Source organism: Agelaius tricolor, unplaced genomic scaffold, assembly GCF_023055355.1.
Source record: "Agelaius tricolor isolate 1412-34295 unplaced genomic scaffold, bAgeTri1.0.p SCAF_6, whole genome shotgun sequence".
Lineage (NCBI taxonomy): Eukaryota > Metazoa > Chordata > Aves > Passeriformes > Icteridae > Agelaius > Agelaius tricolor.
Window position 1 is genome coordinate 1,671,826 of NW_027269266.1, and position 27,610 is coordinate 1,699,435.

Sequence of the window (27,610 nt, forward strand, 5' to 3'; positions counted from 1 at the left end):
CTTGAGATCTAACCAAAAATGACACCTTGGTAACCCCTGATACCACCACAAAATGTCCTGATTTTCAGGGATTTGGTCTCACAAATGTGGCAGCACTGGAGGGGAAAAGTGAAGCTTTAAAATTCAGTCCATGCAAAGAATTTCAAACAGTCTGATTTTATTTCCTTCATTTTTGAGTGGACATTTGACCTGGGCTTGCAGCCACCTCCCCTGCCCTCCTTTCCACAGAACACAGTGCTTCACACAGCTCCTGGACTGTGAAGCTGAAATAATTTCAGGCTTTTTTGGCTGCATGAGAGAGGCTGTCAGGCCCCTCAGCTGAAGATAAAAAAATCAGTAAATCAAAGAAACAATCTAAGATAATCAAGTTCAGCCATTCATCACACACTGCCAAGCCCCCACCACACCATGTCCCCATCCACAGCTTTTGAACACTTCCAGGGATGGGCATTCCACCACTTTGTCAGCCCTTTCAATGCCTGACCACCCTTTCAGTGAAGGAATTCTTCCAAATGTCCAATCTAAACCTCTCCTGCTGCAATTTGAGGCCATTTCCTCTTGTCCTGTTGTTTCTGACTTGGGAGCAGAGCTCAATCCCCCCTGGCTGTCCCCTCCTGGCAGGAGCTGTGCAGAGCCACAAGGTCCCCCCTGAGCCTCCTTTTCTCCAGGCTGAGCCCCTTTCTCAGCTCCCTCATCAGATTTGTGCTCCAGACCCTTCCCCAGCTCTGTTCCCTTCCCTCTTTCCAAGCCTTACAGACAAATTATTGCAGTGAATCCACGGAGGAGAAGCAGTTTGGATTAAAAGTTTGCAGCTTTTTGTGTTTTATTGCTTCTGAAAAGGTCTGAAGTTGTTTTGAATAAAGTGTGTGTGTGCCATGGGTGGGCACAAGGGGCCCTTGGCACTTGACTCATTAATTTGCTTAGAGACTTTATGGAAAAAAAAAAGTTACATTTTTTGGACAGAGAGAAACACTAGAGGGCAAAATATGCAAATTGCATTTAATCCAAGTGGAAAAGAGCATCTCTGGACTTCCAAGAAAATTGACAATGAGTGGTTTCTGAGAAATTGAGGTGTTATGAAAATTGGCATAATGAAAAATCAGTATGCATTTATGTTGAATGCCACTTCAGAGTGAATGCAGCTTGTGAACTTCTGTTTCAATGACTGCAAAAAAACAAGATGCTCCTCAAAATGTTTTCAGTCATCTCACAGATCACAAGACTGAATTTAATTTCAGGTAACACTGGATTTAAAAAAAAAAAAGGGTTTAGAATGGAGATTTTTGGAGCAAAGATAGACTTTACGTGAGCATGTAGTGACAGGACGAGGGGGAATGGCTTCAAACTGAAAAGGGCAGGTTTATACTGGGTATTAGGATGAAATTGTTCCCTGTGAGGATGGTAAGACCCTGGCACAGGGTGCCCAGAGCAGCTGTGGCTGCCCCTGGATCCCTGGCAGTGCCCAAGGCCAGGCTGGATGGGGCTGGGAGCAGCCTGGGACAGTGGGAGGTGTCCCTGCCATGGCAGGGGTGGGATGGGATGAGGTTCAATGTTCCTTCCAAGCCAGGCCATTCTGTGGTTCTGTGAATGGTGTGAAACTGGGCTGGAGGAATGAATGCCCACACACCTCCTACTGGAGCCTTTTCACTGCTGGTCAGTTTTTCCTTTCAGTTCTTTAGGGCAATGTCACCATTGAGTCAGGAATGGGAAGAAAGGTGACACTTGACTCCAACATTCTCGGAGGCAAAAGGCTCCTTAATTGCAATTTGACAATATTTCTAACCAGCATCATTCACCCAAAACCTGAGTGGTTCTTAATCAACAGCCCTCACATGATTTCTAATTAAGGAAACACCCTTTGGTGAACATCTTATGAGAAAACAACTGTTCAAAACACCAGCTGCAAGACTGTATTCATTCTTTCTCTCAGTCTTCTTAAAACTCCCCAGAACAATTCCTGGCAAAGTTTTTCTGTTTCTCTCTCTGACCAAACTGTCAGTATCCACAGGGGAAGATGGTACAGCACCCCCAGCATTTCTCTCCTGCCTTTGACTCATCCAAAGTTTCTTTAAAGGAAGAGGGATCTTCCATCCATTACTGGTGTCATGTCTACCTTTTAGCCAGACTTTAACAGTGATGGTTTTCTCCTGAGACAAACTAAAGTATTTCAGAGAGAGGCAAAGAGTGCATTTAAAGTGTTTCATATTCCAAATAGGGCTGGCTGCACTCCTGCTACCTCAGCAGTGATGATGGCAACCAGAGGATAACAGAGGAGTAAGAATCCCTGCTCCAGAAATCACTTTTCCTTGTTATCAAGTGTTTCTTGCAATTTCCAATTACCACCAGTTCCTTTAGAGAGTTTAGTGATCCTTGCAGACCTTTCCAACCATGATGGGAGAGCCCAGCATGGCCATCCCTAAGCAGGAGCTTGGGAATGGCAATTCAGTGATCCTTGCAGACCTTCCCAGCCATGATGGGAGAGCCCAGCACAGCCATCCCAGAGGAGGAGCTTGGGAATGGCAATTCAGTGATCCTTGCAGACCTTCCCAGCCATGATGGGAGAGCCCAGCACGGCCATCCTAGAGCAGGAGCTTGGGAATGGAGGTGAGAGGGTTTGAGAACAACCTACATCTACAAAGGGATGGTGCTTGATGAGGGGGTGCTCATGGAAAAGCAAGCTCCACTCTGAAGCTGAATGAAGGGAGCAAGGCAAAATTAAACAGGGAAGAAAAAATACAAGAGTGAGGATGATGAAGCACTGGAAGAGAGGCTCAAAGGTGTTTTGAGATCTCTGTCCTTGTTTGTGCAGAAAATGACTTGGTAAGACCCTGATATAATTTCAAAACTGGATAAAACCACTGTGTTGGATGTGCTCTGATCACGGTATGGGACCAGAGGCCTTCTGATATCCCTTCCTACCTTAATTATTATATAATTATGAGTTCTGTGTCCATAATAAAGTGCCTGTCCTTCATTTCTATCCATATCCTGGATGGATACATAACCAGCCAGACCTGAGTCTGAAAACATCCTTTTAGAGCCTGAATTCTTAGCTCAGGACTCAGACTCAGTATTATCTGACCAATATCAATAATCATCCATGAACCGACATTTAAAATGCAATTAACTGGCTTGGAGAGAAGACATCATCAGAGAGGAATAGATCAGATGCCACTGTAAATTATTCTCACAACAAGGTGCAAGGCAAAGATAAATATGTTTAATTTTTTTTTCTGTTGACCCTTTAGCCAAGCATCATCTGTCTTTCAAAATCTGTTAAGCTCAAAGTGGCTTGCTTTGATCTGATCATCTTGGGAGGCTGTTAATTAGAACTGCCAGCTCTGAGTCACCCCTGAAATGGTTTCTCATCCCCTGCCCATCAGCCCAGGCTGGCTCCACATTATTCATCCCAAGCCCACAGGATGTGCATTAAGCATTCCTTAAAATCTCTGAAAAAATATGAATATGGAGTTGGACTGGAGGGCTAAAGTTTAATTCCCTTTGCCCTGAGGGTCCTTTCCCATCCCATTTTCCTCCTCATTACACCACTGCTGATGTGAGGGTGACTCCAGAGCACCCCACAGCAAAGCCAGAGGGGCTTGGGGTGGGCTGGGTGCACCCCTGGCCTCGCTCTGCTGTGGGCAGTTCTGGTGCTTTGTGGCCCAGAAGAAAGGAGCAGCATTTGTTTCCAGACAAAAATGTGTGGCAAATCTAATGTATGGCTGGTCAGAATTATTGCAGCTTCTTGAACTGTTATTTAGGATACCAAAATTGCACTGCTGTGGCCTTACAAATAAACTTAGACATCCCAGGCTGTGAAAATATCCCCAGATTGTAATGAATTGCTGCCAAAGACCCTGGGAAAAACAACCAAAAAAAAAAAGGGATTGCAGACTAATTAAGCAGGATATTTTTTTTTTTAGGCAGAAAAAAAAAACCCATAACAATTACATAAATATTGGTGTGATAGAGGGTACCTGCTGAAACAAAACCCAGCATTGTGCCCAAGCTTTGTTTTTGTTTCCTTTGAGCCTTGCAGGTTGTTTTGACTACATCCCTTCCTGACCTCAGGAGGATTAAATCCAGATAATGGCATCTTCCTGGGGATGTTCAGTTCAATATTTTTCTGATGGTAACATGAGCACCCTTAGCCTGAGGGGTTGGGTCTGTGGGAGCCTTGCACAGGTGCAGGTGCTCAGTGATGTGGTTGATTTATAAAACATGGATAGAGACACTCCTGTCTCTCTGGGAGCATCAGAGCTCCTCACCTGGAGATCCAAGGTCTGTCAGCCCAGGGCTCTCTGTGCTGAGGCCACTCTGCTTCTTTGCCAATATTTGACCAATACAACATTTGCTATTAAATCCAGCATTTGCCATCCATCCTCCCTGAGGAACTGTCACAGACATATTTTATGAAAAACCCTTTTGCCAGGATTTTTCCTCCTGAGAAGCTGAGAGGCCTGAGAAATGAAATGTAAACAATAATTATCTGCTGTGTAAACAATAATGCTGCTGTGGAATGTGGCAGGTCCATCTTTGATTGGTCTCATGTGGTTGTTTTTAATTAATGACCAATCACAGGTCCAGCTCTGTCAGGACTCTGAGCAGTCACAAGATTTTAATATCATTCCTTTCTTTTCTAGCCTTCTGATGTCTCCTTTCTCTTTTAGTATAGTTTTAATATATAATTTTCTTTTAATATAATATATATCATAAAATAATCAATCAGCCTTCTGAAACATGAAATCAAGATTCTCATCTCTTTCCTCATCCTGGGGACCCTGCAAACACCAGCACAAGGAACACCCTGAACATTTGGAAAACTTGTAAAGTACCATTTAAGGCATCACCTTACATTTATTTAAGTTCTGCTAATTAATGGATGGGATTTTCCCACCCCTCAAATCCTAAACACCTAATACATGCACAGAACCAGCTGAGCTTCTCACCTTCAGCTTCATTTATGGGCAATGATTCACACAAATGGAGACCTATTTTAATTGTCTCTTTTTGATGAGGTGCTGCCAATACCTTAGGTCTTATTAAGTCTCTACAGGGAGAGGCCAAGACTTCAAAAATCTCATGAAAATTAATTTCACTGCAGAGTCAGGCACAGTGAGACCAGTGCCTTGAAATTTAAAGATCCACTTTGCTCATCTGGACATTGTTTGAAAGTCCCTCTTGTTCATCTGTAGCTTGCAAAAAGATCCATTCAAAATTCATCAGCCTTCCACAATTTGCAGAAATAAAGTCCAGAGTTATTCTCCAGTCACCTCCAACTGCAGCACAAGGATCTGGAACACAGCAAAAAAGGTGCTTAGATGTAGGTGGAAGTTGTTGAATTCACCACTGCAACCTGTTTTCAGAGAAAAAAAAAAAAAAATCAGTCTTTTTTAAAGCCCATCGAGATCTATGTAAACTTTACTCATTTAATTAATTTACCTTCTTATCAGGATTTCTGGGAATAAAAAATGGCATTTGAGCAGAGCAAGAACTTAATCAGCCACAGACTGCTGAACACCATGAATATACAGATGAGATGTGAGGAAGAAATTCTCCCTGTGAGGGTGGGCAGGCCCTGGCACTGGGTGCCCAGAGCAGCTGGGGCTGCCCCTGGATCCCTGGCAGTGCCCAAGGCCAGGCTGGACAGGGCTTGGAGCAACCTGGGACAGTGGGAGGAGTGGAATGAAATTATTTTTAAGGTCCCTTCCAACTCAAACCATTCTGGTATTCTGTGACTATTCTACAGACAGAGAGTGTTGAGATAGATATAGAAATAGGTATAGATATAGAAATAGATATAGATAGATATAGATATAGATATAGATATAGATATAGATATAGATATAGATATAGATAGATATAGATATAGAAATAGGTATAGATATAGATAGATATAGATATAGATATAGATATAGATATAGATATAGATAGATATAAATAGATATAGATAGATATAGATATAGATATAGATATAGATATAGATATAGATATAGATGGGTTTTTTGTGCTACTGTTGGGATTAAATGTGTGAGATGGTATTTTATGTTTGGATTTAGATGTTTATTAGTTTTTATCTATATTATAGTTTTATAATCTGTGAGTTCTATGGCACTTTAATAAATTAAAAATGGAGCTGTATTTTTTTAAATAACATCTTTAAAGAGAAATTGTTTAATTAAGAAATAATACTTAAATTATTTTTATTTTTAACTTTATAATTAATTATGTGTGGTTTGTAATGCAAATTTTTTTTATTTAATTATATAATAGTACTTAAACCCATAAAGAAGAAGGTGAAGAAGAATTAGTTTCTGTTTTAAAAGTTTTATTTTATTTTTTACATATATTATTATATTTTAAAATTTTAAACTTTAATTTTTTTTTAATTATGTGATATGTTATACTTTTATTTAAACTACACACTTGTAATTTTAGTTTTATTATTTAATTTTGGATGTTTTCTCTATGGCTTTAGGTTAAATGCAGTGTTCTTTTGGGGGGGTTAGTGTTTGTTGGTACAGAAAGGTTACAGTTAGGATTCTAACAAGAGAGGACCTGCTGTCCTTCTGGCCCTCACTTGTGAACACTTCCAGGTGAGGGATGTCCCCTGGGGACAGAGGGTGGTGACATCCCAATAGCCTTAATTCCAGCTTCCATTGCTGTGGCAGCTCATTTATTCCCACTCTTCTTACTGTTATAATAACTATTATATTTTAGAATATTATTATTTATAAAAATAAATAATTAGATATATAATTTAATATATATTAAATATACACTATTTAATATATTTATTATATAGTAAATATATATTTACTATATAATAAATATATTAAATAGTGTCTATTTAAATTTATATATACTATTATATATTTAAATATATATATATTTATTATATAGTAATATTGTATATATTATATTTAGTATATTTATATATAAATATTATTTTTATATATATATAATATTTTATTTTATATAATATTATATTATAAATATTGTTTATATCTCTATATATATAGATAGATAATATTTTAGTATATTTTAGTTTTATTACATCCAAAAGTTCCAGGTGAATCGTCCCCTTTGTTCTGTGTAAGTGGATCAAAACTTCTTCCTCTCTCCTAATGATACATGACATTTCTTCCAAAATGTTATTTCTAATGTTACTCAAGGCTCTTTTCTCAGCTCATTTCTAGTTGAAATGCAGTTTCTATCAGTTTCTTGCAGATGCAATTTCTTGCAGTTTATTTCAGCAGTGTCTAGCACAGGTAATAGCAGCACAAGGTTGATGTCTATTTTGTCAACAGAAAACCTTCTCTGAATGTTTTCATCCTTCTCTCCATCTCTTTCATTTATTTTGTTACTCTGCTGTGGAGGAGGGAAAAAAGAGGTTTTTAACAGTACTTTTTATTTAATATGCTCTATAAGTCTGACAGGTGCTCTGATTAGGTGATCCAGTCAGAAGAGAAAAAGTTCCCCACTGATTTCCTTTCATCCCATTATCCAAATCCTTTTTCTTGACTGTTCCAAAGCAGTGCCCACGCTCTGTAGGCACAAAGAATGTTGGCAAACCTGATTTGACCACAGCTCTGAAACTGGGATTATTGACTTTACACATGGCAGAAAGAGCTGAAAAGGGCATTTCTGAAAAAGGACCTGTTGCAAGAAAGAGACAGACCAAGGGTCAACACAGGCACTCTGTGCTCAGAGCAGGGGAAATTTTGGTTCCTCTCAAGCAACTAAAGTTCCACAGAGGTGAGGCTGATAATTTGTGTTCCAGGGCTCCTTGTGGAGCTCTAAGCACTGATGACAGCCCAGAGCATCCTTGGGCAATTGCAGGTCATAAATGTGCTAATGCTGACCCTGGGACATGGTCTTGACTCTAGAAAGGCTTAATTAATAGAGGAGGCTGCTCTTACAGAGATTAACAACCATGTTTGATAGTTGGTATTTTGCATTCTCTTTTTCTTTTACTCTTCCACTGTGCTATAGCCTTTTTTTGGTGTCTTTTAACACATTATTACAGTAGCCACAGCCACTTTTTTTTCTTTTCTTGCCTAAAGTTAACCTAGCATCTTGTTTCTGAGTTCAAGTACAGGATATAAATTTGGCCTTAACATTTTCTGCTTGCACTCTGGTCACATACTAATTGCAGTTAATTATTCTGTCATTAAAAAATGCTTTGCCCTCACCCTTGAAAGTGCAGAGCCCATTTCCATGTGCCCAGTCCCTTAGGAATGGCTCCAGCTGTACAAGAAGACAGCATTTTTGTTATTTTTTTTTAATCCTGTCTCAGACCATATCACAAAAGCCAACTGCTTGTTTAGACTCACATCTTTATCTCCAGGTGGCTCTTTTTGACTTGGTTGGCTTGAAGCACAAATGATAAATCTAATCTGGCTTCAGTGGCTGAGTAAGTATCACTTCACACTGGTTCCTCAGGGGAAAAAAAAAAAAAAAACCACAACAACAAAAAAACCCACAAAAAATAAAAAATATTAAAACCCAAACAACAACAACAACAAAAAAAAACCCAACCCACAAAATTTCACTGCAGAAGAAAGGAAGAAAATTTTTCTAAACCTCAGCATTTGGTGACATCTGGGGAGAAAGGAGCATTCAAGAAGCAACTTCCCTGTGCATCTCAGGGCTTCAGGGGACAGCTTCCCATGACAGTGGTTCATGTGTTACTTAAACCACTTGTCTGGTTTAAGCATTCAGTTAGGCTGGGTTTGTCCCCAGAGGAGCAAGGAGTGTTTAATTCCACAGGTCTGAGTGCCATCCTCAGGGCAATTGTGTCTCTTTCTCCACTGTCTGTACTGGAAGCATAAATAATGGATCCAATAATTGGATGGGGGTTGGAACAACCTGGTCCAGTGGAAGGTGTCCCTGTCCATGGCAGGGGGCTGGAATAAAATGAACTTTAAGGTCTCTTCCAGCCCACACCATTCAGTGATTCTGTGATAATTGGCCAAGATTAGGAGTGAGTCTGTCAGGGGAGGTGCCTCCTCCTTTACATGGACTCTGGCACATGGATTTGCTTCTGGGTGTGCTTTATATCCTCCCTCCCATCCAGAACCTGGGGCAAGGATCCCACTGCAGGTGGAACCACGGTAGGTTTGCCAATAGTGAATTCCCAAGTACAACACCATGGCACAGCTTTCCAGTGTTCCTCCTGGTTCCCAGGAGGGCTCAGTGAGCCAGGGAGGTCATTTTGGGGAGAAGGGGATGATGGTCCAGGCTGCTGCAGTTGGTGATGGAGTCCATCCCTCCTGACTCTGCTGTTTCATATAACTGTGCCATTCAACTCATTTTATAACCTGATCAAACCCCATCATGAAACTGCTGGAGAGGTGTTGAAGCTACTGCTCCATAATGAGAGGCTCTTCCAGAAATCCTCTGCACTGTTGTTGAACCACATTGTTCTCATTCTCATCTCCAAATCACTCATGATGATCATGCTCTTCCTGGCAGTGCTGTCTTTAATTTCCCTTTTATTGGTGTTCTCTCTTCTCTTTCTCCAGCTCTATTCCCCCATATTCTTTGTTTCATTAGGTTCTGTCTGACCCCTACTAAGTGTAAAAAACATTATTATTTATATTGAAACAAATCATTGATTGAAAATTAGAAGAAACCCAGAGTAGCTTTCTCCTCACCTTACCTTAGAAATCTGCAGCTGCTTGTCTTAAATCACAGAAGCATCAATTAGGTTGGAAAAGACCTCTGAGATCACAGAGTCCAAGCTATGACCTAAAACCACCATGCCAACCATGGCAGTAGCACAGATCACAGCTGAGAACACAACGAAAGAAAGAAACCCTCTGCTCTGATTTGCCCAATCTCTGCCTCTAGAAGGGCTCTGATAGAAAAGCCACATTTCCAGGTTGAGGATTCCTCTGAAAAGGCCCTAAAGAGGCAATTGCAAAAGTGTTTTCCAGGCTGGTACTCAAAGACCTGCAGTATTCCATGGGCAAAGCTGTGCTGGGAGGGGATTGTCTGCTCACAGTTTCTCACAAGCAGTGCTACAGCCCAGGGCTCTGAAAGCCCACCCAGAAATGGGACAATTGAAACCAGCCAAGAGAAGAGGAGCAGTTTCCCCTTTTCTGTGTCCTCCTTGTGAACTCTTCTGTGTTTTAACCATGGGGCCTTCACCCTGTTCATCTGGGGCACCTAAAACTGACAGGGTGTGTGGTTTGGGTTGGAAACACCTCCAATCCTGAGGTGTTGCAACTCATCTGAGCACACTTAGACAGGACATTTGAGCTGCTCTGAAGTGGGGCTGGAGACTGTGTGTTCCTTGTGTTTTGAGTAGACCTCACAAAGCCCCTGCAGACAGTCCCCAAGCTCTCAAATAAATGAAGAAAAGCAATGTTTCTTCATCTTTGAGCAATTTTATTTTCAACTCCACCTTCCCTGCAGCGCCAGTGGTGGTGACAGACACGCCCAGGGTGGCTTGGGTTGACCTCACCCAGGTGCTGAGAGCTGAGAACCTGTGCCAGCAAGGGCTTCACAGGCTCTGAAAGCTCCTCCCAGGCCTTGTGCAGTTGCCATGGCAGCTGATGCCTTTGAGGTCTCCTCCACAACAGCATCACTGCTGATAATGCCCAAAGTTCCCCTTGTCTGTGGTAAAATGGGGCTTCAAACAATCCTTTACTATTGGGGGATGCAGTGAAAATAAGTACATGATAAAGACTAAAAAATATCCATGATTAGATAACAATATTGTCTGAACTTACCTAAATTTATAATCCAGACATCTTAAATAGAGCTTGTTGTCTAGACTCATTTTATAACCAATTAAAGGAAATAGGTATTTTTCATCTGACCACAAATATCTGGTCTGTTTTGGACACCTGCTTTAGAAGGAGATGAATCATCCTCTTTGACCACACTGACTGGTTCCCTCTTGGTGAGGAGGAGATCTATAGGAGATCTATAGATCTATAGGTTGAGGTGTAATGTCTATATTGCATTATCTATAACCCCTCTTTGTAAAAAACGATGGTTTTGGTTAAAGGAGGCTCTGGCTTGATATAGTTTTATGTAACAATGCTTCTTCCAAAGTTCACTAGATTCCAGGTTGGCAGCAGAACATCAGCATCCTTTCCAAGTGTCATGAACAGTCCAGGCTTTGGACTCTTCAGAAATCTGGGCCCAGATTCCTCTCACCTAATTTTGTAGGCTTATTTATCTCCCTGGGTTATGGGTTTGAATTGGTTTCCTCTCTACAGTAAGCAGATATCAACAAGAATATCCAGAAATTGGTCCAAATGCTTCATGCCAGGTTCTGACTTTGAGTCTTCCCTGCCAGGGATTTGGCAGGGATTTGGTCTATTTTAGGAGTATTTCAAGCCTTCCCTTTCATTGTGTTTAAGGTTTAGGGTTCCCTTCTCCTGTTTTTCTCTTGCTTATATATGTATATATTTGAGCCAGAGTTCCTGGGCTCTCTCTATACTCCAAGGGAGAAAAAAAATTACACTTAAATTCAAGGTTCATCTGACCTATGGGTCAGCACCTGCTTGAGGATGACCTTCTGCTGATGTGGAGCAACTTCCACTGCCTGCTGGAGGTGCTGGGTCAGGTGTGCCAGAGCTTGGTGAGATCCCCTGTGATTCTTCACATCCAAGGGCAGCAGGGGCCCCTGGGATGGGGCTCTCCAAGAATTCCATCAGGTCCTGGACAGACCTGGATGCACCATCCATCAGGTCCAGCCATCCTGAGGGCTCGATTCAGTTGTGAATGTTTAGACTTGTTGGAAATGCTCTGGGGTATTTAAGACACCAGATACAGGACATGAGGTGTGTAAAATGTTTTTTCCCTGAGTCAAGTACTCAAGAGAACATCAGTGAATTAGAAGCTCCCATTCAGGCATTTGAATCAGTCCCTGTGGTGCCTAAAGAGGCTGACCTGGAACAGAGGCTATACAGAGTTAAAGGAATAAAGTAGGGATTTATTAAAAGGCTTTCAAAGGATACACCTTGGGCAGCACAAGAGCCTGGCCATGGCTCTGCCCAAGGTGGACTCAAGAGGAACCCAAGATGGATGCTGGGTCATCAGTTTTCACACTTTTATAAGTTTTGGTCCATTTCCATATTGGGGTTAATTGTCCAATTACAGCTCCAGGTTATGCAGTCCCATCCTCCCAGATTGCTCTCCTCAATTTGCTGTTGTTTGCACTTTTTGGGCCCAAAGCTGCAATGGTGTCCTTGGTTCTGGGGCTGGAAAAGGATTGTTTTGTGTGACTGAACTGTGAGGAGAACCTGCTAACACTTTATATGAATTTCAGAGTTATATACCAATGCAGTACAGAATCTGGAAAATATGAAAGCTAAACCTTAAGGCATCACTCCCCCCCCTTTAAAAGCTTAAGGCATCACCTGTGACAATTTCAAGCCTTCCCTCCCACTGTTTGAGGTTTAGGGTTCCTTTCTCCTGTTCTTCACTTGCTTGTCCCAGCACTGTCCAGCTTCCCTTTACACCTGAAATGGTGCCTTGACGTTGTCCCCTGTGTTCCTCCCCAGGTGGGTTCTGCTGCCAGGAAGAGGTGGCACCACTGGCAGGACCACCACTCCCTGCGGGTGAAATTCTGAAATTAAACCTGAAATTGTGCCTTCATGTTGTGCCCTGTGTTCCTCCCCAGGTGCGTTCTGCTGCCAGGAAGAGGTGGCACCGCTGGCAGGACCACCACTCCCTGCGGGTGCGCGTGGCTCGGGCCATGTCCATCCCCACGTCCCCCACGCGCATCAGCTTCCACAGCATCAAACAGACCGCGGCCGTCTGACCCGCCACCGCCGCCACCACCACCAACACCACCACCACCACCCCGTGGCCTTCAGAGCTCTCCTGTCTCCACTCCCGCCCCAGAGCCCCTTCCTGCAACCTGCAAACTCTGCTCCTTTGGCCCCACTGATCTCTTTCCAGTGAGGGGCCCATCCTGTTTCATCTCCCACGTCCGCGATGCTGCTTGGAGGCAACCAGGAAAAAGCCTCTTGGAGTTGGTGGTGGTAAAACAGATTCAAAGAAGGAACAGGTTCGACCCTGACTGCATCCTGTGGAAGTTCACAAGGCAAAGTCTAAAACAGCACACTGGCAGGAATAATCAATTTTTTTTTCACCTTACTTTCTTTTTTTTGTTTGTTTATATTCCCCCTTTCATATTGCGGTGAGCAAACTGTTTTGAACACACTGCCCATCTCACCCTGTACATTGATTCCCAATGATTTCAACAGTTTTGGTGTATAATAGCCCATCCCTTTCTTGTTTTCTTTGTAAAAATGTTTCTTCTGTGCAAAACTGTCATTTGAGAACTTGTGGCAGCAAGAAAAAGAGCGTCTGAATGGTGAAAAGGTGTGAAAAGCCTGAATTTATCTGCCTTCCCCATTTCTCTCTTGGACAGACTGGGAATTGTCAGGGCATCGCTGGACTGTTCCACACAGGGCACTTTGCCTGGTGAGCACCATGCCCTGCTCTTACACAGATTTTCAAAGGACAGGAGTAGCTCTAAGTGGCTCTACAAAATACTCTCATTCCTCTTAGCCCCACGCTTCCAAGCACAGTGTAAGTGGAAAGCCTTTGGAAAGTGGTTTGTTTTCAGCTCAGAGCATTAGGGCAGGGAAGGACAGCTCTTCTGGGTTTAAAAAACACAAAAGGGAAGCACTGTAAAGATAATACGGATGAGAAGAGGATATTTGTGTTCCAAGGATAATGCTACGTGCTGCACAAAAGTATCTATTGAGCATTTTGAACTAGAGCAGTTGTATCTACCAGGCTTTTTATGTGATGTTCAAGAAAACTGTATATTTTCAATAATAAACACTACTCTGGGTTGGTTTCAATAAAACCAGGCATCGTTTTCTTTAACTCTGGAAAGGAAGAGGACATCTGTCTTGAGAGTGGTTTTGCAGCTAAAATCAGGGAAGGAAATCCTGTTTGGTATAGTGAGCCAAGAAGAAGAACAACCTCATGATAATATCCTGACATGGGGGCATTTAAATGCAAGAAGAATTGCCTCCCTTCTCAGCTCATGGTTTCGTACTGGATCCCTGGCCCTCTGCACTCTCTCCACTGGGCTTTGCCACAGCAGTAAGAAAAATGTTGTGTTATACATTCTCCATCACCTGCATCTCAACAGAGCTGGAGTAATTTGCTGTTTCCACTTTTATCAAGCTTACTCTGAATTTTCTTCAGATGTTTTATAGGACTTTTCAGCACGAGCTTGATTTAAACCTCCAGATTTATGTTGCTCTAGTTTTCAGGGGCTGGAAAATCTCTTGGAAAACATTGTTATAAATCCCCTGCTTATGGGGGGTGGGGGGGGGGGGGGTGGTTGTCTGTCCTATCAGCTCAGTCATATTCAACTTTGAGCTTGCTGGCAATGAACAGCAAATTTAAATAAACAACATTTTGTAACTTTTCCCTCTCCTAACTCATTTGGACTCATGTGCTTCAAAGAGATAACAGAGGGAGGAAGGAGATTTGAGTGCCTGACGAGAGAGGACCTGCTGTATTTTCTGAGACCCCTGATGAGAGGAATGTTGAATCTGACTCCATGTTCTTAGAAGGCTAATTTAATATTTTATGGTCTATATTATATAAAAGAATACTAAATTATACTAAAGAATACAGAAAGGGTACAGACAGAATGCTAAAAGAATAATAATGAAAACTCCTGACTCCTTCCAGAGTCTCAACACAGCTTGGCCCTGATTGGCCAAAGAGTGAAAACAACTCACAGCAGAATCCAATGAAACAATCACCAAACACATTCCAAAGCAGCAAAACACAGGAGAAGCAAATGAGATAAGAATTGTTTTCCTTTTCCTCTGAGGCTTCTCAGCTTCCCAGGAGAGAAATCCTGGGTGAAGGGATTTTTCCAGAAAATATGACAGTGACAAGGATTGGGTCAGTTCTTTTATTCCTCACAGCAGCAATGCACAGCCCCTGGCATCTTGTGTTTGAAGGGAGGGACACATCTACAGGTTAGAAACATGCACTGTGAGTATCTCTGTGTTTGCTCTGGCTCTGGGCCATGCTGGGAGGAAAAAGGGATTTGCAGGGCAGCAGATTCTGTCAGAAATTGCAGGTTATTGATGCTGCCAGGAGTGTAGCAGACATGGAGCAGGTCTGAGTAGAGATAGAGAAGAAATTTGGCAGCTGAAGCAGTGAACTAATGGTTAACTCTGGGGTCCTTTAGAGTTACCTCAGTGAGCCACTGGAATGTATCAGAGCCAGGGCACCCACTTTGTGCCAGTGTTTTGGGCTTTTGCTGCAATGCCCCTAGTCTCACTTACAATAGTATTCCCTGAACATTTAAGACAATAAATAGGTGAAGACAGTTAAATGTGGTTTGTGTCTTAGTAAGTCAGGTGGCTGATCTTCCACTCCACTTGGTACCTACCCAAGGAAATTGTGCAGCATGAAGAAAATTAAAATAACCTTGTCAGCTCTGCAAGCTCTCACCCCCAGGACTTTGGAAGAAGTTCTCAGTTCACTCTCCTGACAGCAGTTGTGCTGCTCTTGTCTCTGCTGCATCTCTGGTCCCACAGGTGGACAGCTAACATCTGTCACCAACAGCATTTGGGACATCCAGGCTGGATGACAAAATGCTCTCCTTTCCTGGGAACACCAGCCAGAGTAGCTGCTGGTGGCATCCCAAGGCATGGGGTGCTCAGAAATTGATTAATTTGACTTTAGCTCTTTGGAAATCAGCCCAGGAGAAAACACCTGGGAGCAAAACAGATAAGCAAGAACTTCCATTTTCCCCGGGTAGCCCTTCATAAAAATGCTGGAGGTGAGCCACACACCCTCATGCCAAGAAAACAAATAAATATTTCTGAATTTGCACTGAGTGATGTTGATCTTGCCTTTTAACTGTGAATCAATGGTTTGGTGATTATCCAGGATACCTGTGAGCAGAGCTGCTGAGCTGTTCCCCAGATGTCTTGGGCAGCAAAGGGGAGTTCCTTGGCCTCTCCTGAAGGTGAGGACTTGGCTGAGGAGCAGCAGTGTGGAAAAGCACCCAGGGAGCTCATGGATGCTGAAATCAACCCAAACCAGGCGTGTGACCTGGCAGCAAAGCTCTGGGATGTTTTGAAGGAAATTATTATTCTACTTTGCACTCCTTAGACCACAGCCAGATGCTGTGCCCAGTTTGGTGACCCCAGCACAGGAGATATTCATAAACTAAAGCAAGATCAGCCACAGGGGCACCAAAGTGCTCAGGTCTGGAGCACTGTCCATGTGCAGAGATGCAAAAGGACCCGATTCAAAATGAGGAAAGGATTTTGGATGGAGCTAACTACAGCCTGCCAGTACCTCAAGGTGGCTGACAGACCCAAGCCCTTCACAGTGGCTTGAGGCAGGAGGAACAGGCAAACTGTAACAAAAAAGGGCCAGATAAGATGGAGAAAGGAGGAAGTTTTTCCTCAGAAAGGCAGTTAAGCAGTGGCAGAGGTTTCCCAGTGAGGGTGGGAGATTCTTTGAGGATTTTTTCAGACCCAAATGGATAAAGCCCTGAGCAATATTCTGAGCTTGCTGTGAGTAGGGGGTTTGGACTGGAGGCTCCTGAGGTGCCTTACAACCTGGATTATGCCATCCTCCAAGCACTGGTATTGTCAGTCATGCCTCTGAGACAAGAGAAAAATGAACACGATCAAGGTCTGGCTGCTGCCTTTTTCCCTGTGCACCAGAGGCTTTGGAAACATGCTCATGTCTCCTCCCTTCAAAAGAAGCTTCTTCCTTTGCTGTCTCCTGGCAGGAAGGCAAAGATGAATAAAGTCACTCTCTTTAGGGAAAACTCTCCTCTTTACTTTGTGATGCCTTTTAAAGCCGTGCGTCCCTTTCAACAAAACAATCATTCATGGCACAAGTCTGGGCTGATTCAGATGGAGCTTTTGGATCAGCAGGAACAGTCTCAGCTCATCAGTGCCAGGAAAATGGTGGTGGGTCTGTTGCAGTGACAGCATCTGTGCACGCGTGTGTCTGTGTGTGTGCTCATGCACACGTGTGTCCACGGCCCCCTGTGCATTTGAAGAAAATGGATCAAATTTCTCTGGATTTATGGCTTATTTTGCAGGAGGAAAACAAAGCTGCTTGTGTTCAGTGAGTCATTATGGAAATGAACAACTATGAGCACTCAAGTGCTTGAAACAAGACTCTCCAAAGCTCTTCCAGGAAAATGTTTGCAGTGCTGAGCACCACAGATCATGTGTGTGCCAACTGGCTGGGGCACAAGTGTAAGCTGACTTTGGAGCTGGGCTAATTGCTTCCCTCTGACACTATTTAAATCTTTTTTTTTCCCCTTCTCCTTTGCAGTAAATGCCCAGTTCCAGCTTGCAGTGGAGCCAGCTGTGCTGCAGTTACTGAGATGCAGAATTGAGGGTTGGATTCCATCACTGAACATGTGCAGGACAGCCAAGGGATTGGGGCCTGAGTAGAGGGTGTGAGATCCACAGCTCCAGCTTCCAGCAGAGCATCACACCCCTGGGGATGTGCTCTGCAGTGAGACGAGGTCGGGTTTCCACCCCAAATGGCTCTGGGGTGGAAAATGAGTTTTGAATGCAGAGATGGAGTCACTCAGTGCAGCCTGGGGCAGGAGGATGGGCAGAGAGGAGTTGTGAAGGGACAGGCCCTGCTCTGACCACCCTCAGACTCATGGTTCCATTGCTACCTACTCCTGCAGACAGCCACCACAAGGCTCTTCTCTTAGTCCATGGGGAGAAAAAAAAAAGCAATTTTGGGATTGCAGTCCTCTGAGTACTGGGTATCCCTACATGGAAAGGATATTGTAGGTTCATTAGTGTGAAGGTTTCACATCAATCCTTGAAATTTTCAGAGATTAATTCACTTCATTCCTTTTCTCATATATGTCTTCTACAAAGCTGGAAGAAGCATCTCAGGAGAAACTTTTGGAAAAGTGAAAATATGTAATTAAACCAAAAACCTGGATCACCTGGACAATCCTGTTGGGTTCTACATTGGTTTCTTAAGTTTCTCCACTTGCTAATTAGTGCAGGAGAAAGCAAATGCTGGTTGGTGTAATTACCACAGAGCAGTGCTGTAGTGACCTTGTGCTCTGAGGGGCCAAAGCTTGGAAGAAGAACTCCTCCAGCTTTAATGAGATTCCAGCTAACGAGGCAGGCAGCCTCCAGGAGGGCTGTGTGTGCTCAGCTCTGTGCACAGGCTGTGAAATGACAGAAATGACCCTCCTGCCCCATCTCCCCTCTGCACCCCAGGCCTGCAAGGGCTCATCTCAGAGGCTGAGCCAATTAATTGCACTCTGCTGATTGACAGCTGTCAAAGGAGCACTGCAGCCTGCCCAGGTGGCAGAAGGACAAATTGCTGGGTGCTGCTGGTGAGGGCACAGGGAGCAGCAGGGTTGTGTTCACAGTGCTAATGAGCTGGGAATAGTTGTTAACCTGGCTCATCCCAGCCCTGGCCAGCCACAGCCAGCCTAAAAGTGCATTTCCACAGTAGAAACCCTGCATGTCCTGCCTGGGGTTTGGTGGTTGACTCACTCTGACCTTTGCTGGTTGCTGACTCTCAGCCCAGCAGTTCAGCCAAGGAGCAGCAGCAGTGGCAGCCCAGGGATGCTGGCTCAGCAGGGATCCCCTCCACGAGGGAAACTGGGATTGCTGCTGCCTGGCAGGACAGGAAAGCTGGATCTGAGGGCAGCCCAGCTCCTCTGGGGGAGATCTGAGGTTGCCATGGTGTGGTGGTGCTCACAGGGGTCCCAGGATGAGGGAAGAGATGAGGATCTGACTCCATGTTTCAAAAGGCTTGATTTATTATTTTATGGTATATATTATATTAAAACTATGCTAAAAGAATAGAAGAAAGGATTTCATCAGAAGGCTGGCTAAGAATAGAAAAAGAATGATAACAAAGGCTTGTGACTGACTGAGACAGTCTGTGCCAGCTGGGCTGTGATTGGCCATGAATTAGAAAGAACCACATGAGACCAATCCCAGATGCACCTGTTGCATTCCACAGCAGCACATAATCATTATTTACATTTTGTTCCTGAGGCCTCCCAGCTTCTCAGGAGAAAAAATCCTAAGGAAAGGGTTTTTCATAAAATATCATGGCTACAGCCATGGTTCTGTGTGTCCCTGCAAGCCTCCCTGGCAGGGACTGCCCCAGTTCTGTGAAATTATCCTCAGGATAATCTGGGATGGAGGGGACCCTTAGAGGTGATCTGGTCCAACCCCCTGCACTGAGCAGGGGCATCTTCAGCCAGGGCAGGTTGGTCAGAGCCCTGAGCAGGCACCTGTGCTCAGGGACTTCAGAAATTGAGACTAAGGATTAAAGAATCCTTCTCTCTAACAAAAGGATTGTGTTCAGGATACAGAAACAGGCATTTAAAAGATGGTTTATTGCAAAATCAGTCTCATGGAAGGGTGAGACTGTAAGGTTGTTGCATCCAAAGCCATCACATCAGAAGCCCTTATAATTCTAGTTACAATGTCTTTTATAAATTTCTTATCCAATCAGCTGCTTCCACAAAGCTCACTCTTATCTTCATAACCAATTAATTGCTACATTTTACACAATTTGCTGCAATGATTGCAGCAAATAATGCACTTATTTTCTATCCAGTCATAACTCTACGGAAACTTATTGCTCTATCTTTTTACCAACTCTACAAGTTCTATTGTTAGACTTTAATTGTCTAACAATAGAACTATATGGTTCTATAGTTCTATAGAAGTATAATTAGTAGTTATAATTAATTAATAATTTATTTATAGTGCCATACAAGTGTAATTAAATACTATCTTGCTTAGTCTATTTGTTTTCTTATATGAGCCATATTTCTACTTGTTTAAAACATATTTCTACTTAACCTACCAATCTTTATTCTTATTTTGTGTTTGTTTCACTACTGTATTCTAAAGCTCCAAGCCTTCCCCAAGGTCTTAGGTCAAACACTGTACCTCTCTCCATCTCTGTCTCCATCTCCATCTCTGAGCTTGTCTGTTCAGGGCCCTGGGAGCTCTCTGTGCTTGCATTTCCCACAGGACTGGATAAGCTTTTGGAGAAAGAAACCCAAACACAAATCACAGAATCATAGAATTCTCCCTTTGGGGTGCACAGGTCCCTCAGTGCCTGTTCACAGAGCAGCTCACACAGTGTGGGCTCTTCTTGCAATGTGCAACACCAAAATGCACAAAACCCCGTGACAAACTGACAGGCTTGCACAACTCAATGCACATCTGAAACCTGCTTTATCCATAGATTTCTGTTGAAAGCATGTCAGACTCAAGTGACTTTATAAATACCCTCAAACATTCTTGTGTGGTTTTCAGTGTATATGAACTTGACATATTTCTGACAGATCTGCTGCAAATATCACAGATCCACTGGAGCACAGAATGGTGTGGGTTGGAAGGGACCTTACAGATCATCTCATTCCAGCCCCTGCCATGAGCAGGACGCTTTCCACCAGAAGGAAAACACTCAGTCCTGGGTTTGGAGTAGGAGAGTGATGATTCCACTGGTCATGAGCTGCCTCCTGTGCACGAAGGTGCATTGTCTGCACAAAGCAGCTCAACACAAGCATCCACTAAATATGCTTCAAGGTTTTGTTTCAGCTTTGCTGATGGGCATTTTCTCCTTTTAATGAAATTACTCATTCTGCATGTTTTACACACTCCCTGAGAAAAATCTGCACCCAGCAATATTGCTCCACATTTGTGCTGTGCTCCAGGCTCACCTTCACCTGTTTGCAGCAGCTGCCTCTCTCATCCGTGTGCTTTTCCCCCTCTTGGTGTGCACAGCCTTTCAATATGTGCACATACTTGCTTTGCTCAGCACTGACAAGCATTGGGAAGTTGCTTGCAAAGCAAAAAAAAAAAAAGAGAAAAAGTTGCATAAAAACATTTTCTCAAAGCTGCCAACATCATAAATCTTCAGGAACCACGCAGTTCCCTCTCCTGCTGAACTCATAAAGGCAGGGATGTAAAAACCCAAACAGCTCCAATCTGCAGCCTCTCCAACTCACAGGGCTCCCAGGGGGTGGGAGGAAAGCCTTGAGCCTGTGCAGCCCCCCAGCTCCTTCCATAAATCAGATTTCTCACAGGTTCTGCAGTGACAGGAGCTCCCAGCCGCGAGATGTTTGTGGTTCACGTGGGACAGACTCCTTGTGAAATGATTGCAGCAGCCCCAGCTGAAATGCTGGGCAGCCAGAGCCAATTAAAAACCAAACCCATCAGACTCCTGGTCCCTTGTTCAGCAAGTGAGGATCACTTTGCTTTTCCCTGTCACTCACACATCAGCATCTTTTTGGGTGGTGTTATCCAGCAGTCATTCAGAAATGAATCAACAACCTGAGCAATCAAACCCAGCTCTGTTATTTTGCTGCTCACAGACAGTTTTAGAGGCACAGCAGTGTGTGTGCCACTGGAGCAGGCACATCCATCCCATCTGTGGCACTGCTGAGATGGGGATATTTTGTTTGCCAGGACCAGATTAACATCTGCATCCAGAATCAGGTGGAAGACTGTCTTAGGTTGAAAGATGTTAGTGGGGCTGTGTGTTCTGTTCCCATCTGTCAGAGCTGGGGCAGTTCTCTGCTGTCCATGGGCAGTTTTTTCTTTCTCTCTCCCACAGCCAATCCTCCCTGCAGGAGATCTCTGCTGTCCATGGCCACTGAGTGTCCCTGCAGGGCTGAGCCAATCCCAGCATCCCATGGGGAGATGCTCCGCCCAGGGGAGGAGCCAAGCATTCCTCCCTGGATCCAATCTGAGCCTGGCCCAGCCCAGCAGCCTTTGCCCAGTGCATTGCCAGAGGAGCAGCTTCTGCTGCCCTGCATGGCCAGAGGGAGCCCAGGCCCATCTGCAGCAGCCCTGGAGCTGCAGAGGAAAACTCCCCCCTTGTGCAGGATCCCTGCTCCAGCAGAGCCACAGCTGGCACTGCAGGAGGGCTGAGCCCCCATGGGATGGGGCTGTGCCACCCCCTGACACACAGGGGACAGGGACTGCTCTCACTCTGGCAGAGGTTTGTGTTCTTTTTTTGTACTATTGCATTTGTATTTTTAATTTTCCTAATAAAGAACTGTTATTCCTATTCCCATATCTTTGCCTGAGAGCCTTTTATTTTCAAAATTATAACAATTCAGAGGGAGGGGTTTTACATTTTCCATTTCAAGGGAGGTTCCTGCCTTCCTTAGCAGATACCTGTCTATCCAAACCAAGACAAAGACTCACCTCAAACCCTGCAGAGATGAAGCCAAATGTGCAGCTCTTGCACACAGGGAACATTTGGTGTGTGGGATTCAAAACAGGCTTTCAAAAGGTGGGGGATTCCCAAATATCTTTTTGCTTTATGACAACTCCACAGGATTACTGGCCCACCTCTGTCCCCAGTTAAGCAGGAATCTCAAATCTGCTGCAGGAAAAGGCACCAACACCTCAATTCCTGCTTCTCTCCAAGAGCAGGTGAAGCTTCCACCTTTCCGTCAGGATTCACCTCACTGAGAAAGACAAGCAGAATGAGGTACCCCCATGTGTGTTTTCTACATCCCCTGTTTTCTGGTAGGATTAAACTGAGAAGGGTAAAAAAAATTAGAGAGAGCAAAAGCCATAAAATAATTGTAACTCACACGAAGTGCCAAGGAAAACATTCCCAAGTCACAGAGGAGTTTTTCACGGCAGAACTGCTGGTCTTGGATGGAGAGCTGAAGGAAGAAAAGCCCATCAAAAGCAACTCTGAGGCTTTCCTGACTCAGCTTTGGGACTGGGATGTGCCATAACCCCTGAGGCAGGCACGTGGCTGCTGGGCAGCTGGGAGGAAGCCCCTGCTGTGGAGATGGAGATGGGAGCAGGCAGTGCTCCCTTCCCCAGCCTGTGGGTGGGGAATGGCTCCTGTTTGCCAGCCAGGGGCACCAGCAGAGCCTGCACACAGGGAAAACCTCTCCTGTGAGCAAAGGTGTGGGATTGACAGGGGTAGGACGGTCAGGACGGATGGAGATGAGAGATCTCTGCAGCCAGCTCGTGGAACTTGGGGTTTATTGCCAAGGGCCTGGGTGCAGGGCCCTGCTGGGAGCTGCCAGACACAGCTCAGAGCAGGCTGAGAGAAGAGAGGGGGAGAGAGGATGAGAGAGGGAGAGAGTAAAAGGGTAAGAGAGTAAAAGGCAAGAGCTAAGAGACAAGAGGTAAGAGTGCGAAGTTCCCATTACAAAACCATAACTCTTCTTCTGTGTTGAATATTCTGATTCTCACTAACCAATCTAGTACAAGATACAAATCCTACAGCATTTACATACAGCCTATAAGAATCATTACATTACCATACTGTCTTACATTTTAAACCCTAAAAACTCCTCTTTGGGCCTCTTCTGCCAAGCTGGCAGGGTCTGCTCTGACCCTTGGGCCTGTCTGCAAGCAGAGGGTGTTGTTTCATCAAAAGGGGATTACCTTCAGCTGGCCACACCATTGTTTTCCAGTTGTTCAGTAACTGAGGGATCTCAAAGCTTGCTTTCCTTTCAATCTCACTTATAGTTTCCATATTCTCAAAATCTTTTGCCAGACAATCATATTTATAAGGCTTTCCTGTTTCATCTTCCCCAACAAAAAGGGTGGGAGAATTGCTCAGCCTGGAGAAGAGAAGTCTCTGGAGAGACCTCACTGCAGCCTTTCAGCACCTAAAGGGGTTACAGGAATCCCAGAGAAGGACTTCTGACAGGAGAGGGAATGGCTTCAGACTGGCAGAGGACAGGGTTAGGTGGGATATTGGGAAGAAATTCTTCCCTGGAGGGTGGGGATGCCCTGGCCCAGGGTGCCCAGAGCAGCTGTGGCTGCCCCTGGATCCCTGGAAGTGCCCAAGGCCAGGCTGGACAGGGCTTGGAGCAACCTGGGACAGTGGAAGGTGTCCCTGCTCACACTTGGAAGTTTTTAATACTCTTTTTTAATACTCTTTAATAATGCCTTTTACATATGAGATCCCCTGGCTCACCAGAGAATTTTTGCCATTTTTCCACATGTTACAGAAGAGATCTTGCAGTTTTCAGTGAATTTAATTGCCTCCTTCATGAACAAGAAGGTAAGCAAAGCAGGATTTCACATGGGGCCAAACATGATTTATTTCCAGTCTTCTGTTGTGGTTTATTAGCTAATTCGTACACAGCTTGGATCAAGAGTCATTATGAGCTCGTGTTTTTCCAGCATAAATTCACTGTAAGTAAAGAAAAAATAGCTGCTCACATTAGTACTCAGCATAAAATTAAAAGGGAATTACTCAAGGTTTGGCATGAATTAGTAAATGCACAGGCAGTGGCATTTTAGAGTCAGACAGAGGATAGTTAAAAACCTCTCTTCTGCCTTTTTCACAGATGCAGGTTTTATTTGTAGTGTTTTGGAGAAATCAGTGAGTTTAACTGATTCCTGGCCATTTCATAATTGTCTAATTTCACAACAGTCAGGAGCTTTCAGCAGGTGCCCAAGTGTGAGATGGAAAAGATCTAGGATCCTCACATCCCAGCTTTTCCCAGATTTTTTTCCTTTCTTTACTGATCAGGAATATATGATTAAATCTCTCTATATAATGGATCCATCAACAGGTTTTTCAGACTCTAATAATCTATCCACAGAAGTTCAAAGCCAGGTTGGACAGGGCTTGGAGCAGCCTGGGATGGTGGAAGGTGTCCCTGCCCATGGCAGGGGGGTGGAAGTGGATGAGCTTTGAGGTCCCTCTCAACCCAAACCATTCCATGATTCCCTGACAGTGATGAATGAGGCATTAATTGAAATAACATTTTCCACTCTTGTTTGCTTTGTGCTGTTCCTGGCGAAGGGGTTGTGCAGGCCTGCAGGTAGCAGTGGCTGATTTTGAAGCAGCCTCAAAGCTCTTCCATATCCCTGAGGCTGGGAGCAGCCTGGGTGATGAGAATTGTGGAGATCTGAGTGTCATGGGCATATTTTATGAAAAATCCTTTTGCTAGGATTTTTTCTCCTGAGAAGCTGAGAGGCCTCAGAAACAAAATGTAAACAATGATTATCTGCTGTATAAACAATAATGCTCCTGTGGAATGCAACAGGTGCAACTTTGATTGGTCTCATGTGGTTGTTTTTAATTAATGGCCAATCAGAGTTCAGCTGTTTTGGACTCTGGTCAGTCACAAGATTTCATTGCCATTCCATTCCTTTCTATTCCTTGCCAGCCTCCGGATGAAATCCTTTCTTCTGTTCTTTTAATATAGTTTTAGTATATAATATATATCATAAAATTATAAATCAGCCTTCTGAAACATTCAACATTCTCATCTCTTCCCTCATCCTGGGGCCCCTGCAAACACCACCACAATCTGAGTTCACAGAATTCCCAGAATGACCAGGTTGGAAGAGACCTTCAAGGTCATCGAGTCCAACCCAGCCCCAACAGCTCAACCAAACCCTGGCCCCCAGTGCCACATCCAGGCTTTGTTAAACACACCCAGGCATGGGGACTCCACCACCTCCCTGGGCAGCCATTCCAGAACTTTATCACCATTTCTGTGGAAAACTTCTTCCTGCTATCCAACCTGTATTTCCCCTGGTGCAGCTCGAGGCTGTGTGCTCTGGTTGTGTCAGTGCTGCTGCAGAAAGAGCCCAGGGCCAGCTGAGCACAGGCACCTTTCAGGAGCTGCAGAGTGATGGGGGCAGCCCTGAGTCTCCTTTGCTCCAGGCTGAGCACCCCCAGCTCCCTCAGGGCTTCCTCACAGGGTTTGTGTTCCCAGCCCCTCTGCAGCCTCCTTGTCCCCTCTGGATGTGCTCAGTGTCCCAAGGTCCTTCCCAAGCTGAGGGGCCAGAGCTGGGCACAATCCCCAGCCCAAACCATTCCAGGATTCTGTGACAGTGATGGAAGAAGCATTAATTGAAATAACACTTTCCACCTTCTTGTTTTCTTTGTGCTGTTCCTGGCAGAGGGGGTGTGCAAGGAGCAGTGGTTGATTTTTAAGCAGCCTCAAAGCTCTTCCATACCCCCGAGGCTGGGAGCAGCCTGGGTGACAATTCCTGAATTCTTTCAGGAAGTTCATGGCAGGGTTTTAACAAACTCCCAGGAATGTTTGGTTTTCCAAAAAACTACCCTTATTATGGAAAGTTCTCCTTTGCCAAAAGTTAACCCCCGGATGAGATCTCAGACATTTTCCTCCAGCCCTTGTTCTCAGCACATGGGAGAGATCAGAAACGTGGACACTTTGAGATAAAAACTATGAATGTTCTCAAGCAGCTTTTATTCAGATATTTCCACTCTCAGGCACCACTTTGTGGCTGAACCAGACCAAGCCCCAGCCATTCCAGGCTGATGGCAGAATCATTCCTGCTGCCACAAAGGGTGCATTTCACTCTCAGCCACTTCTGCAGGGAGAAAGCAAAACCCAGAATCCTTTCCTTCCCCATGGCTACAACAGCTCTGTCTGTCAGGAGTTCCCTGGAAATCTGTCATTGCATCATAGCAGAAATTAACTTCACCAGGACCGTCTCAAAGGGAGGGAAAATTGGAAGAAAACATTTTGCAAAATGTTAATGAACTTGTTCGAAAAAGAAATTTCTTTTTTATATTAGTCTTCTAAACTTTTATCACTTTTATCTTCTACACCTTTATCACTTTTAATGAATATTAATCCAGAGTTTGGAACCAAGAATGATTTTCATGATGAAAAAAAAAATAAAACTATGCAAAAATGGACAATGTCAGGAATGTTATAACAAATTAATTTTGGGTATTCATAGCTTTTATCCCTTGAGAGTTTACAAAACAAATGAGTTCCCTTAGTCAGCTCTTTTTTCAAGTGCTTGCTACCTTCTAGAGTTTGATCAGAAAATTCAAGGCCTCCTTTTTAATCCATGGTTACTCTGTAATTTAGCCCTGTCATAATTCAAACCTTGGCCAGGAGAATCTGGTTAACATTAAAATAAACCCCTAAATAAATTCGAAGTGCAGATCTTGCTGTCTTCATTCAAAAAGTCTTAATGCCACCCACCAATTGCCTTGATTTCCTCTTTCTTTTTTATAGTAGAGGAAATGTATTGTATTTGAATATCTGTATAGAGGCTTTGCCCCAGAGGTCCCGGTTGTCCTTGATGGGCTGCAGCTGTGACCAATGAGGATAACTGGGATAAAAGGGGGTGGGTTAGCCAGTCAGGGAGAGCCTTGGAGGAGCCCTGAACTGAGGGAGAACAGCATGCAGAAGAAGGAGTCAGTGCTGTGAAGATCTGCAGCCATGAGAACACACCAAGGAGGTATGGGCTTTAGAAATCTGATAACAACAGCATTATGGGACTACAGAAATAGAACAACCATTGGTGACCCCGATGTGATAGTTGGTAGAACATGAGACAGCTAAGAGCTGTGAGAAAACATAGCCTTTGGGTCAAGGAGCTGTCAAAGAGTATGGCCTTTGAGCAAGGAGCTATGTGTGTTGTACATGGCCTGTGAGTCATGGGGAAATGGATGTATTGTACTTGAAGTATTGTATGTAAAACCTGCTTCTGTAAGTAAAAGAAAAGGGGGAAATATAGTAGAGGAAATGTATTGTACTTGAATATCTGTGTATAAGCTTTATTCCAGGAGGTCCTGGTTGTCCTTAATTGGGCTGCAGCTGTGACCAATGGAGATGACTGGGATAAAA

General features: G+C 44.1%; 1 protein-coding gene across 4 annotated transcripts in view; it reads left to right on the forward strand.

The window, feature by feature from the left end:
• CRHR2 (corticotropin releasing hormone receptor 2) overlaps positions 1-14,432 on the forward strand; it is a 153,320-nt gene extending 138,888 nt beyond the window's left edge. For all 4 annotated transcript variants that reach the window (XM_071428496.1, XM_071428498.1, XM_071428497.1 and 1 more), the window contains one exon: positions 12,644-14,432. In XM_071428496.1, coding sequence (XP_071284597.1) covers positions 12,644-12,784 — 141 coding nt within the window. In that variant the 3' untranslated portion in view covers positions 12,785-14,432. The remainder of the gene's footprint in view (positions 1-12,643) is intronic.
• The last annotated feature ends 13,178 nt before the right edge of the window (positions 14,433-27,610 follow it).